The 14,896-nt window shown below is 42.3% G+C and overlaps 1 protein-coding gene across 1 annotated transcript; it reads left to right on the top strand.

Moving 5' to 3' along the window:
• The first annotated feature begins 400 nt into the window (after nt 1-400).
• On the top strand, nt 401-14,331 carry LOC111965231 (prolyl 3-hydroxylase 3). The gene is made up of 16 exons (XM_023989290.2): nt 401-777; nt 1,088-1,272; nt 1,705-1,863; nt 2,411-2,603; nt 3,040-3,171; nt 3,418-3,560; nt 4,226-4,315; nt 4,456-4,508; nt 4,621-4,700; nt 4,920-5,047; nt 9,551-9,646; nt 9,756-9,906; nt 10,345-10,462; nt 12,345-12,420; nt 12,755-12,895; nt 13,698-14,331. The coding sequence occupies exons 1-16, from the start codon at nt 465-467 to the stop codon at nt 13,869-13,871; spliced, it is 2,232 nt and encodes a 743-aa protein (XP_023845058.1). The 5' UTR covers nt 401-464; the 3' UTR covers nt 13,872-14,331.
• The last annotated feature ends 565 nt before the right edge of the window (nt 14,332-14,896 follow it).

Here is a 14,896-nt window from a genome sequence, read left to right as displayed (position 1 = left end):
GAACACATTACTTTGTAGTCAAACAGGGTAAATATTTTACATGTTGCATGTTCAGACCTGCCACAATTTATGTTTGGTGAGTGGGACGTTGCTAAAGTAGGCCTATATAGCCTAAATAGTTCGATTTAAGAAATTCTGCTATGAAAAAAATAGGCCACTATGAAGAATGGAAACAATGTTTTTTGTGTAGCCTATACAGTGTTATGAATGAGTGTGTACAGACTGTAGGCAAGTACACTAAGCTAGACTACAATATTATTTTAGCATTATTTTAGTGCTTCCAAACACTGTTATTTACTGTGTCAATAAATCTACTTTCAAGTGTACTGACTCTTTCCTTTTCTCCACCCATCCCACTACTTATCCTCCCCTCATCACTACCATCCACGTCTTTCCTGCCTTTCTCTACTTTCCTCTGGCCCTGTCCCTCCCCCTCTCCTTCTCAAAAATAACTACGGTGTACCATGGCGCTTTGCGCAAATCACAACTCTGTCTACGTGGCGCTGCACATCTCTTTTATTCACTCCTTTTTCTCGTTCTTCTATTTGACATCTCCTGTTGCAGGCATCGGGGCGTCTGCAGGATCTGCGTCCGGACTCATAACCTCTTACGATGTTTTGTATTATACCGGGGTCCGTGCATACTTTAGCGAGGAGTGGGAGAAAGCTGCGGAGCTGCTCGAAAAGTCGATGTCAACCCGGGAGGCTCTATTTCGGACCCGACGGCAGTGCCATAAAGAATGTGTGCCAGCGGGACATGACAGGCTCCCAAAACTGGGTATGTGTGTGTTTACTGTGTTGTATGTGTTCGGTTCATAGGGTATGTGTGAGAAAGAGTATGTCTCTCGGTCTCCACCTGTGTGTGCACTCTGTGCATGCATGAAATATATTAAATCACACGTTTCTGTTTGCCACTTACATTCACAGCTTGCATTAGGTCCTAGATTATCTCACAGGAGTCAGTGAGGACCCTATTTATGGTCATTAGTGCAAGACAGTCCTGGTATGGTACATTCCAGTAATGTTGTGTGTGTGTGTGTGTGTGTGTGTGTGTGTGTGTGTGTGTGTGTGTGTGTGTGTGTCCTCAGACACCGAGAAAGGGAATGTGTGGGACCTATGGGCAGTGGACTGGGTCCAGCAGCGGGCTGAGTGTGTGCGGTTCTGTTTGGGACGGGCTGTCACTCCCGCAGGACAGCTTCCCGTGTCTGCCGACATCGAGTACGAGTTTAGCACCCGGAACCCCTATAACTTCCTGCAGGTGGTCTACTGGAAGGTAACTGTTACCATACTCACCTGCTGTTTCATTATGTTCCTGTGCATATGCGTGGCTGACAGTTGAATTATAGCTCTGAAGTGCTAATTGCATGTTAAAGCAATTACATAGGTTATTCCACTGGTCGTTAGTTACTCTGGTATAAGGCCTATATGATGTAATGTGCCAGCTCACTTTACTACATACTGTAGCGACAATATCCTACAACTACAGCTGTGGTCTTCGTGTATTCTAGGTCATCTGGACTTTTAACTTTTCTTCTTCATCGTCTACCTCCTCCTCCCCTCTTTCTCCTCCTCCTCCTCCTCTACGTCTTCTACCTCGTTCTCACTCTCTTTTCCCCTCCTCTCCTGCCTTCTGCTCTTCCTCCCTCTCTTCATCTTTTACCTCGTTCTCTATCAACTTTCTCTCCTCCCTTCTCTTCTTCCTCAGCTCGGGAAAGTACAGAAGGCGGCGTCAGCAGCCCACACGTTCTTCGTGGCCAACCCCAGTCACCTGGAGATGAGGAACAACATTGAGAAGTATAGACGGATGGAGGGAGTAACAGAGGACGCATTCCAGGATAGAGAGATGGAGACAGAGAAACACTGGGTAATAGAAAAAGAGTGGGAGAGGAAGAGGGTTGTGTGCGTCTGAGAAATTGTCAAATAAATGGTAGATTGGATGCATAAATAAGTATAAGTATTATTTGTTGTAAGAAATATTCTTTGATTCCCACATGTGGTCGGCCTGAGGGTTCAAATTCCTCTCTGTGTGCTTCACCTTAAGTACTTAACCAATCGTAAAAGCCTTTTGGGCTCACACAGTAACCTCTGCATGCCCCCACAGCATTCCTGATAACATGTTACTAATGGAGTGTACTATAAATGAGAATACGTCATGTGGACTTCACTGGACTTTTGATATCGCTAAAGCCTCACAGTAAAAAAGAAAATGCAGTTAATTTCACTGCTTTGTTTTGCTTGTCTCCAGCTAGTCTTCATGCTTTCCATACTTACCAAGCCCATTGGGAGTATAGGCCATCGACGACTCCTCTCCATCGCACTCTGTTCTTGATGTTTACCAATTATAGCCAACCTTTCCAGCTAACATTCCTCCCTCCTCTTACCCCTAACCTCCATTCCTCTATTAACCACAGGCCCTGTACGACTCCGCCCTCACCTCTGAGGCCTCCTCTGATTGGACGCACGCCGTGGAGAAATGGGTGGATTGTGTGAACGAGACACTGAGACAGACTGATGAGTGCAGGGCGCAGTGTGAGGTCGCCTCACAGCGGCTCCCTGAGAACAGAGGAGAGGAYGGAATGGACGGGGTGTTTGAGAAGGCTGCAGGTGAGAAAAACATGTTTGTTTGTTTAAAAATTTATATTTTTAAGGGTTTTATATATCCTTATTGAGATAGGACAGTGACGAGGACAGAAAAAGTAAGAAAGATTGTGAGTCAGAAGGGCATGGGTCGGATTTGAACCCATGCGGGCATTGGAAGCTGGGTTGCACATGTGGCACTAACCACTGGACCACACAGGTCACAGGAAAAACATGTTTGTGTTCATGAAGCTGGTTGTCTATGCAGGGCTATAGCTCATTCATTGCTAGTGGGCTGAAAATGTCACGCAGTGCATATTTTGTTTGGTCCAAAACAAAGAAAAGATTGTAATTAGTTTGACATGTATAGGATAGTTGTCCTACTATTTTATTCTTATGCTATTCTCTACTTTTCTAATTTTTACTTCTACTTATCGTGTGATTTTTATCTCCTGTTCTCCAGCACTCTCCCTCTCCCTCCTGTCCTGCCAGCAGGCCTGTGTGACTCAGGTGGCGACGCGACCCGGAAGGATTTCAGCCCAGGAGGACTTCCTACCCACACAGTTGGAGCATCTACACATCGCACAGTTCAAAGGTTAGACAGGGGAACGGTCATATCTGAAGTTACAGTAATGACCACATGATGACGCGAACGACAATTATGATGGTAACTCTGCTTCTACTGCAGCTGATGATACTGGCCTGACTATGGCACCTGAAATAAATGTATTATTTCAAAAAGGCTCTGGTGTTTCATACAGGAGTTGACATATCTAGTGAACAATCAAAGCTCATCTCCCTCCCTCTCTCTCTCTCTCTCTCTCTCACATATTTCCCGCAGCGGGCGATCTAGGAGGAGCGGTGCGTTCTCTGCGGTCTCTCCTCCTGTTCTACCCCTCAGACAAAGACTCCCTCAGTAACCTGGAGCTCTACACAGAGACACTGGGGGGTGACACTGAGGCACATGGGACAAAGCCCTCCCAGGTACTAATGGTGCTCAGCCTAAAATCAACAACCCCTAGCCTGTTGGCCCACTAGGGAGGTTTCATTTTATAAACGACACTCCTCAAATTTGATAGATACATTATTGTATCTTACTCTACTGTGAAGACCAGTATATTGGTTTTCTCCGTAGGCATCACTCTTTTAATTAAATTAAAATGTGTATATATATGTATGTATATGTGTATATATATGTCTGTGTATATATATATGTGTATATATATGTGTATATGTATATGTGTGTATATATGTATATATGTATATATATTGGTCGCATACACATATTTAGCAGATGTTATTGCGGGTGTAGGGACATACTTTAGGTCCTAGCTCCAACAGTGCAGTAGTATTTAACAATTCACAACAATACACACAAATCGAAAAGTAAAAGAATGGAATTAAGAAATATCTAAAATTAGGACGAGCAATGTTGGAGTGGCATTGACTAGAATACAGTAGAATAGAGTATATACATATGAAATGAGTAAAACAGTATGTAAACATTATGTTATTGCAGGTGTAGGGACATATATATATATTGATAAAATATATATTTATTAAAGTGACCATTGATTCCATGTCTATGTACATCGGGCAGCAGCCTCTAAGGTGCGTCTAAGCCTCGGTCTCTGTCTTTATATTCTCAGGAGATAGCCAGGTATGTGAGCCGCTCACTGCAGGAGAAAAAGCTACTCTACTTCGGAATGGAAAACCTCAACTTCAATTTCACCGACCCGGTATGATAAAGTTGTTTATTGATTATCGCTGGATCTGGTTTGGCTCGGAGCCATAAAGTAGCTACTGTATATCTAGGCTATATATGGATCTGATTTGGTCACTCACATTTACTTTCAAACTGAACAATCCTCCCATATAGGATCTCTGGACTCCAGAGGAGGTTGTTCCTGAGTTGYTGAGAGACACATGGAGGTAAGAGGAAAAGTGAAGGAGGAAGTTACTGCAAAAGAGGACAGGAGTGTRGAGAGAAAGGGCTTTGAAGTGCTATTGGGCGGTTGAAAGCCATTTCCTTTTTGATTTCCAGAGCAGAAAAGGAAGTGCTGAATGAGAAATTGAAGGCGGGAGAGAAAGAGTTGGAGATGGACGATAGTGGGTTCTACGCAGGTAAGCATAAACATTAGTGTTTGGCATGTTACAAGCACACATTGATGGATTGGTAATGACAAAAAACATAATTGGCTCGGGTCTCGGGATTGGGAAACAATAATCTGATAAATGTCTATTTGATTTAAATGTGTGTTTGCGTGTGTGTGTGTGTGTGTGTGTGTGTGTGGACCCTCTTCCTGTGTCTCACTCATACCTCCGTTCTGTTCCATCCCCCAGGGGGTCCTGTTCCTCAGGTTGGTGTCACCATCAGCATGGACGACAATTCTTTAAATGGAACTAATCGCGTCGTGCTGGACGGAGTTCTAGATCAGAAGGAATGCAACACAGTACTGCGCCTAGCGAACGTAAGCTTGCATATTATTTGCTCAGAAAACAAGACTCCCTCAGACTCCCCTTTAATGAGCCCTGTCCCTTTTGGTGTTTCCCATTGGATGGGAAATAATAGCTGAAACTGCAATATAGTGAAAATCACACCAAGCCTATCAATGGCCATTTAAACTCAGTTTTTCACAATTCCTGACATTTAATCCTAGTARAAATTCCCTGTCTTAGGTCAGTTAGGATCACCACTTTATTTTAAAAATGTGAAATGTCAGAATAATAGTAGAGAGAAAGATTTATTTCAGCTTTTATTTTTTGTTCATCACATTCCCAGTGGATCAGAAGTTTACATACACTCAATTGGTATTTGGTAGCATTGCCTTTAMATTGTTTAACTTGGGTCAAACGTTTCGGGTAGCCTTCCACAAGCCTCTCACTATAAGTTGGGTGAATTTTGGCTCATTCCTCCTGACAGAGCTGGTGTAACTGAGTCAGGTTTGTAGGCCTCCTTGCTCGCACATGCTTTTTCAGTTCTGCCCACAAATTTTCTATAGGATTGAGGTCAGGGCTTTGCGATGGCCACTCCAATACCTTGACTTTGTTGTCTTTAAGCCATTTTGCCACAACTTTGGAAGTATGCTTGGGGTCATTGTACATTTGGAAGACCCATTTGCGACCAAGCTTTAACTTCCTGACTGATGTCTTGAGATGTTGCTTCAATAAATCCACAGAATCATCATGCCACATAATGCCTGAAGTGCACCAGTCCCTCTGCAGCAAAGCATCCGCACAACATGATGCTGCCACCCCCGTGCTTCACGGTTGGGATGGTGTTGTTCGACTTGCAAGCCTCCCCCTTTTTCCTCCAAACATAACGATGATCATTATGGCCAAACAGTGTTATTTTTGTTTCATCAGACCAGAGGACATTTCTCCAAAAAGTATGATCTTTGTCCCCATGTGCAGTTGCAAACCATAGTCTGGCTTTTTTATGGCAGTTTTGGAGCAGTGGCTTCTTCCTTGCTGAGCGGCCTTTCAGGTTATGTCGATATAGGACACGTTTGACTGTGGATATAGATACTTTTGTACCTGTTTCCTCCAGCATCTTCACAAGGTCCTTTGCTGTTGTTCTGGGATTGATTTTCACTGTTCACACCAAAGTACGTTCATCCCTAGAAGACAGAACGCGTCTCCTTCCTGAGCGGTATGAATGCTGCGTGGTCCCATGGTGTTTATACTTGTGTACTATTTTGTACTAGTTTGTACAGATGAACATGGTACCTTCAGGAGTTTGGAAATTGCTCCCAAGGATGAACCAGACTTGTGTAGGTCTACAATTTTTTTTTCTGAGGTCTTGGCTGATTTCTTTTGATTTTCCCACGATATCAAGCAAAGAGGCACTGAGTTTGAAGGTAGGCCTTGAAATACATCCACAGGTACACCTCCAATTGACTCAAATGATGTCAATTAGCCTATCAGAAGTTTGTAAAGCCATGACATAATTATCTGTAATTTTCCAAGTTGTTTAAAGGCAYAGTCAACTTAGTGTATGTAAACTTCTGACCCACTGTAATTGTGATACAGTGAATTATAAGTGAAATAATCTATCTGTAAACAATTGATGGAAAAATTACTTGTGTCATGCACAAAGTAGATGTCCTAACCGAATTGCCAAAACTATAGTTTGTTAACTAGACATTTGTGGAGCGGTTGAAAAACGAGTTTTAATGACTCCAACATAAGTGTATGTAAACTTCATACTTCAACTGTACATATACATATAGTAAAACGTTTGGACACACCTACTCATTCCAGGGTTTTTCTTTATTTTTTACTATTTTTACATTGTAGAATAATATTGAAGACATCAAAACTATGAAATAACACATATGGAATCAAAACCAAAAAAAGTGTAAACAAATTAAAATATGTTTGAGATTCTTCAAAGTAGCAACCATTTGCCTTGATGACAGCTTTCCAAACTCTTGGCATTCTCTCAACCAGTTTCATGGGGTAGTCACCTGGAATGCATTTCAATTAACAGGTGTGCCTTGTTAAAAGTTAATTTGTGGAATTTCTTTCCTTAATGTGTTTGGACCAATAAGTTGTGTTGTGACAAGGTAGGGGTGATATACAGAAGATTGCCCTATTTGGTAAAAGACCAAGTCCATATTATGGCAAGAACAGCTCAAATAAGCAAAGAGAAACGACAGTCCATTATTACTTTAAGACATGAAGGTCAATCAATACGGAAAATTTCAAGAACTTTGAACGTTTCTTCAAGTGCAGTCGCAAAAACCATCAAGCGCTATGGGTGAAACTGGCTCTCATGAGGACCGCCACAGGAAAGGAAGACCCAGAGTAACATCTGCTGCAGAGGATAAGTGCATTAGAGTTACCAGCCTCAGAAATTGCAGCCCAAATAAATGCTTCACAGAGTTCAAGTAACAGACACATTTCAACATCAACTGTTCAGAGGAGACTGCGTGAATCAGTCCTTCATGGTCGATTTGCTGCAAAGAAACCACTACTAAAGGACACCAATTAGAAGAAGAGACTTGCTCGGGCCAAGAAACACTGGGAATGGACATTAGACCGGTGGAAATCTGTCCTTTGGTCTTGAGTCCAAATGTGAGATTTTTGGTTCAAACCCWGTGTCTTTGTGAGACGCAGAGTAGGTGAACAGATGATCTCCGCATGTGTGGTTCCCACCGTGAAGCATGGAGGAGGTGTGATGGTGTGTGGGTGCTTTGCTGGTGACACTGTCAGTGATTTATTTAGAATTCAAAGCACAATCAACCAGCATGGCTACCACAGCATTCTGCAGCGATACGTCATCCCATCTGGTTTGCGCTTAGTGGGACTATCATTTGTTTTTCAACAGGACAATGACCCAAAACACACCTCCAGGCTGTGTAAGGGCTATTTGACCAAGAAGTAGAGTGATGGAGTGCTGCATCAGATGACCTGGCCTCCACAATCACCCGACCTCAACCCAATGAGATGGTTTGGGATGAGTTGGAATGCAGAGTGAAGGAAATTAGCCAACAAGTGCTCACCATATGTGGGAACTCCTTCAAGACTGTTGGAAAATAATTCCTCATGAAGCTGGTTGAGAGAATGCCAAGAGTGTGCAAAGCTGTCATCAAGGCAAAGGGTGGCTACTTTGAAAAATCTCAAATATGTTTTGGTTACTACATGATTCCATATGTATTATTTAATAGTTTTGATGTCTTCACTATTATTCTACAATGTAGAAAATAGTTTAAAAAAAATTAAAAAAACTTGAATGAGTAGGTGTGTCCAAACTTTTGACTGGTACTGTAATATAATATAAACACTACTGTTCAAAAGTTTAAGGTCACTTAGAATTTTCCTTGTTTTTAAAAGAAAAGCAATTTTTTTKKYCMWTTTAAAATAACATCAAATTGATCAGAAATACAGTGTAGACATTGTTATTGTCCTCAACTGGCAGCTTTATTAAATAGTACCCGCAAAACACCAGTCTCAACTTCAACAGTGAAGAGGTGACTCCAGGATGCTGGCCTTCTAGGCAGAGTTGCAAAGAAAAAGCCATATCTCAGACTGGCCAATAAAAATAAAATATTAAGATGGGCAAAAGAACACGGATACTGGACAGAGTAACTCTGCCTAGAAGACCAGCATCCTGGAGTTGCCTCTTCACTGTTGACGTTAAGAAGCTGCCAGTTGAGGACTTGTGAGGCATCTGTTTCTCAAACTAGACACTCTGATATACTTGTCCTCTTGCTCAGTTGTGCACCGGGGTCTCCCACTCCTCTTTCTATTCTGGTTAGRGCCAGTTTGCGCTGTTCTGTGAAGGGAGTAGTACACAGCATTGTATGAGATCTTCAGTTTCTTGGCAATTTCTCACATGGAATAGCCTTCATTTCTCAGAACAAGAATAGACTGACGAGTTTCAGAAGAAAGGTCTTTGTCTCTGGCCATTTTGAGCCTGTAATCGAACCCACAAATGCTGATACTCCAGATACTCAACTTGTCTAATGAAGGCTAGTTTTATTGCTTCTTTAATTAGAACAACAGTTTTCAGCTGTGCTAACATAATTGCAAAAGGGTTTTCTACTGATCAATTAGCCTTTTAAAATGATAAACTTGGATTAGCTAACACAATGTGCCATTGGAACACAGGAGTGATGGTTGCTGGTAGTGGGCCTCTGTACGCCTATGTAGATATTCCATCAAGAATCAGCCATTTCCAGCTACAATAGTCATTTACAACATTAAATGTCTACACTGTATTTCTGGTCAATTTGATGTTATTTTAATGGGCAAAAAATTAGCTTTTCTTTCAGAAACAAGGACATTTCTAAGTGACCTTAAACTTTTGAGCGGTAGTGTATATACACTTTATGAATTCAGGCCCTGATCTTTATGGTTCTTAGGGATATGAGCCAGGGGTGGATTTGGAATTCAGCAATAGCAGAAGTATTCCAACAGGGCTGTAAGCTCATATCCTCCATGATGACTTCCTATGTTGTCTCTGACAGGCAGCTGCGTCCGCTGGGGACGGTTACCGGGGGCGACGGTCCCCACACACACCCCATGAGAAGTTTGAGGGCCTGACTGTCCTCAGAGCTGTCAAGGTGAAAACGATGCATCTCGAGATTAAGTCTATCCGTCTGTCTGTCGATCTCTCTCTGTCTCACATGGCCACATAGCTAATGAACAGTTGAACACTTTTCTGGTCTGCAGTTGGTTCAGGACGGCATGGTGAACCAATCAGACGCTAAGCTGCTGCATGAGATGGGGGAGAGGGTGAGAACCCTCTTGCACTCCTACTTCAGGAGCCCCTCAGGACTCCATTTCTCCTACACACATCTAGTGTGCCGTAGTGCCATCACAGGTATGGTCCACTCAAGCAATGCCCTCTATTTCTTGGAATGATGTCTTCATATTTCATGTTCATTTCCATCTGTTCTGTTGATTCCATTATGTATTACATTTGTGGGTCTGAATGCAAAATGGCGCAAAGCTTTACTATTCAAATAGGGTTAAGGCCTCTAGATTTCGTCACGCTTTTCCCATTTATAGTGTAACCCAATAGCTAACCCCTGACTTGTATCAGGTGTCTTATCTGCTTTGTGTTATGTCACCCGTTGTGTTACCTGGGTCGTGTTCATTAGGGCACACAATGGGAAACAGTCTTAAACGTTTTGCAACGGAAAACTAAAATGAGTGTTTCTTATTGAACAACTCCAGGTAGTCCCTCCCTATTTCAGTCCATTTTCTTCCATTTGGTGCCTAATGAACATGGCCCTCTTGTGTTGTGTGTTCTGTCCAGGGGACCAGGAGGGGAGACTGGACCTGTCTCACCCTGTTCATGTGGACAACTGTCTACTGGAACCTGAGACCAGACAGTGCTGGAGAGAACCACCTGCCTTTACACACAGAGACCTGAGGTACACACACACTCATACATGCGCACCCACACGCACAAGCTGGCAGGACGCACAAACATACACACGCAGACTGGCAAAACACATGCACACACACAGGAGCATGCAGATGTCTGCACTGTGCATGCACAGACATGTAATTACACGTAAAAAAAAAACACACAAACAAGACTTGGTAGTTGAGCTATACAATACCACATACACTCCCATGTGTATGTATTTGGACAGTGAAGCTAAAATGGTACATTTGGCTCTATACTCCAGCAGTTTGGATTTGAGATCAATTGTTTCATATGAGGCGACAGTACAGAATGTAACTGTTTATTTGAGGGTATTTTCATACATATCTGTTTTGCCATTTACAAATGAAAGCACTTTATGTATTTTGTCCCCCCAGTGTGAAGAAGTCATAAATATTTGGAGAAATTCACTTACAGCCTATCAGAGTAGTCAAAAGTTTAGTATTTGGTCCCATATTTCTTGCACACAATGACTACATCAAACATGTGACTTTACAAACTCGTCGGATGCATTTGCAGTTTGTTTTGATTGTGTTATGTTTTGCACAATAGTAACTTAATGGTGATTGGAGTTTTATTTTCTTCTAAGTGAGTAGATAAGATGTTTCTGAAAACTTTAATTAATCCTGATAATGGCAAGATTTAAGAAAAATCATTCATGAATCATGAATAATTATGAGTGAGATGACGTTCAGAGGCTAACAACAAAACATGCTAACCTCTCACCATTACATATAATAGGGGAGGTTAGCATTTTTGTGGGGGTATGATCTATATTCATGATTGTGGGGTTATGAACATCATTATTCATGATTCATTCATGATTGTCCGTAATCTTGGTAGCATCCACATTAATGTAGAACTGTTCAGAAACATCTTCTATATTTATTTACAATGCAATTGACTCCAAAATGACACGATACATTATTCACCTTTCAGTTCCTATTGGGCGAAATATAATCCGAAACACAACCAAAACAAATTGCATCCAACAAGTTTGTCACAAGTCACAAGGTTGACGAAGTCATTGCGTGCTAGGAATATGGGACCAAATACTACACTTTTGACTGCTTGAGTACGCTATAAGTAAATACAGTGCATTCGGAAAGTATTCAGACCCCTTTCCCTTCCACATTTTGTTACGTTAAAGTCTTATTCTTAAATTGATTTAAGAAAAACATGTTTTTCTCATATATATATATATATATATATATATATATATATATATATTTATTTATTATATATATATATTTTTTTTAAATACCTTATTTACATAAGTATTCAGACACAAAGAGACTTGAAATTGAGCTCAGGTGCATCCTGTTTCCATTGATCATCCTTGAGATGTTTCTACAACACTAAATTCAATTGATTGGACATGATTTGGAAAGGCACACACCTGTCTAGATAAGGTCCCACAGTTGACAGTGCATGTCAGCAAAAACCAAGCCATGAGGTTGAAGGAATTGGATTGTGTCGAGGCACAGATCTGGGGAAGGGTACCAAAACATTTTTGAAGCATTGAAGGTCCCCAAGAACACAGTGGCCTCCATCATTCTTAAATAGAATACGTTTGGAACCAGCAAGACTCATCCTAGAGCTGGCCGCCTGTCCAAATTGAACAATCGGGGGAGAAGGGCCTTGGTCAGGGAGGTGACCAAGAACCCGATGGTTACTCTGACAGAGCTCCAGAGTTCCTCTGTGATTTCAGGCAGGAGGGTGTGAGTAAATAATGTGATGTGCCTCTGGCAGTGTGTTATATAGCACCACTACGTTTGTTGACTAAGCAATACAGATGGCAACTGACAACTTTGACTAGACTTGTTGTTAAATGCCGACTAAGACCATGTCTGATTCCATTCCAGCGCTGTGCTCTATCTGAACGATGACTTTGACGGTGGGGAGTTCTTCTTCACAGACAGGGATGCCAAGACTGTCACAGTAAGTCACTTGACATTTAAAACTCAAGTAGAACACTTTACACTGGCTGATCTTCACATGAACTTTGACCTATGCCCCGCCGGCCACACCGTGACCCGGTCATCACTATCTGGCCATGCTAGAAAGGATGGAAGCACAGCTTTCTAACGTATGCAATTTGAACCTTAACCCGTTCAGTAACTGTACACCTAATATTTGCCCTAACGCTAAATTAAGAACAAATAGTTTGTGTTGTGTGTACTTAGTAAGTTCTGATGATATTGCCTCTTCTATCTATTATAGCATGGCCCTTATAGAGGCTACCCTTTCTGATGCTCTCTCTTTCTTTCTGTAGGCCCGGGTGAAACCCGCCTGTGGTCGACTGGTGGGGTTCTCCTCCGGTCCTGTCAACCCCCATGGTGTGACCGCGGTGACCGCTGGCCGCAGGTGTGCACTGGCCCTCTGGTTCACCAAGGAGAAGCACCACAGGGATATGGTGAGAACTGTTATTGGATTGGTTGCTCTATATAAGCCTGGCCCAGATCAGATATGTTTGGCATGACAATAACCATAGGAGTTGGCAAGACAGCACAAACAGATCTGGGACCAGGCTAACGCTATAATGCTATAGAGTTAAAAAAAAGGGAGGACCGACTGCTCGCTAGATGGTAATGTGGGCTGGCGGCCATCTTGGTAGGGAAATGAAGTTGAAATTGGTTAGTGTTGCCCCTAACCATTTTTTAAAATAAATGTATTGTACTGTATTAATGGTTAGGTAGGCGAAGCTGATCCTAGATCAGTGGTTAAGGTGAACTTCTACCACAAGCGGTGAAGTTACAAAAGTGACTGCAAGGTTATTGTTCATAGCAATGTACTGTACATAGCAACAAGATCAGCTGCAGACAAACAAACAGAACATACATGCAAATGTAATGGTTGTTTCTTTCTCATTTTTCACATCTAGCGCTGACAATTTTAAAGCTATTTTCCCTATGCTAATTAACTTTTTGTTTAGATAGCGCTTTTGAAGAATAAGTCAACGTCAGCTAGGGTTGGTAGTCAAATAACATGTGACAATAGGCACTTTTTTATTTTACCGTTGGTCGGTTTATTAATGATCTATAATTTTAAGGTTGAACTTGAGGAAAGTTCCAGCACAATTTTCCCTAGATTTTAAAGGAGCACTTCTGCTTCCTACCCCGCTAGCCTGGATTTTGTCTGATCACGGCTGTGGTGTGAATACGGTCCATTCAACCTCACTTTACCTCACATTATTGTACCTTCTGTGCCTCATGCAGGAGAGGGAGGAGGCTGAGGCCCTGTGGGCTGCGGATGGACAGAGTGTGACGAAAGGAGGAGAAGTAAAAGAGGAGGGAAGAGAGGGCACCCCTGCTCGGAGTGGTAGAAGCGGAAGCCAGTCGTCGAGGAGTAGAGGGAGGGGCAGAGTGACGGGGGGAAAGGACGAGCTGTGATGAGCTGCTGTGATGGATTTAAAGACTGAACCACCCACGCTGAACAGCGGGGTAGTCCTGTTCACCTCCCCGTCCTACTTGGTGGACCGTCCCGGTCCAGCCACCAGTCCCCTCTCCCAAAAGACCATAAACTCTTCTCTATTTTTACACCAGGCTTTTCAATCCCTACCCACGCTCTTTCACTTTCACTTCTTTTCCTCTCTCTCTGTCTCTCTCTCTCTGTCTGTGAGACCATTTATGAAAGAAGGTATTTTTGTCCATCTTTCTCGCTCTCTCTTGCTCCCTCAGTCTTTCTCTTTGAGACTGTGTTGTGTGATTGTGTGTCTTTCCACCCCCTCCGTTGAAAATTGACAATCAGTCCATTTGTGTTACAGTGTATGCCTTAGTGTTTGCTATGTAATAACTGTTACATACCTGCTGGAGAAAAGTAAAAGGAATTGAATAAAAGTTATTCAAAATGGTGGAGAGGGAGTGAGAATGAAAAAGCCCTTGTTGCAGATATAGAAGAAAAGCCATAGCTGAGGTGCTTCTGAAGTGGCGTCTTCCCTCTGTCTGAAAGAGGTATTTTGAAATCCCCTTTATTGGGTCAATGCCATACATTACACACATGCACATTAAAAACATGACATATTAAACATTGACATCCACAAAAGCTCTCATACACAACCCTGTAGAAGGTTAAAAGGTCAACTCCAACCCTCCTGCATGACCAACTGTTTAACCCTTTACACCCATACCCTTTTGCGGGTTGAAAAAGGCAGATTTAGAACGTAGTGGCTGTACAGTAACATGCTATCCATGACGTTAGAGCTCTGGCTCTGCGCGTCCAGCGCTGTATGGGTTTTGACTGACTGCCGTTTTGAATTTGAGCACCAGCGCTCGACAAGAAGTTGCCCTCCCGCTAATTGGGCCACCTTTGCAAATGTTTTGTTGTCTGAGTGAGCGAAATGCTGTACATTTAAGATGACTCGATGTATTTTGAAAGATGCGACGTTGCGGATTATAATAAATACAGCTTTTGAAGT

Source organism: Salvelinus sp. IW2-2015, linkage group LG6.1 (assembly GCF_002910315.2).
Source record: "Salvelinus sp. IW2-2015 linkage group LG6.1, ASM291031v2, whole genome shotgun sequence".
Classification (NCBI taxonomy): Eukaryota; Metazoa; Chordata; class Actinopteri; order Salmoniformes; family Salmonidae; genus Salvelinus; species Salvelinus sp. IW2-2015.
This window is presented reverse-complemented; position numbering and strand designations above follow the sequence as displayed.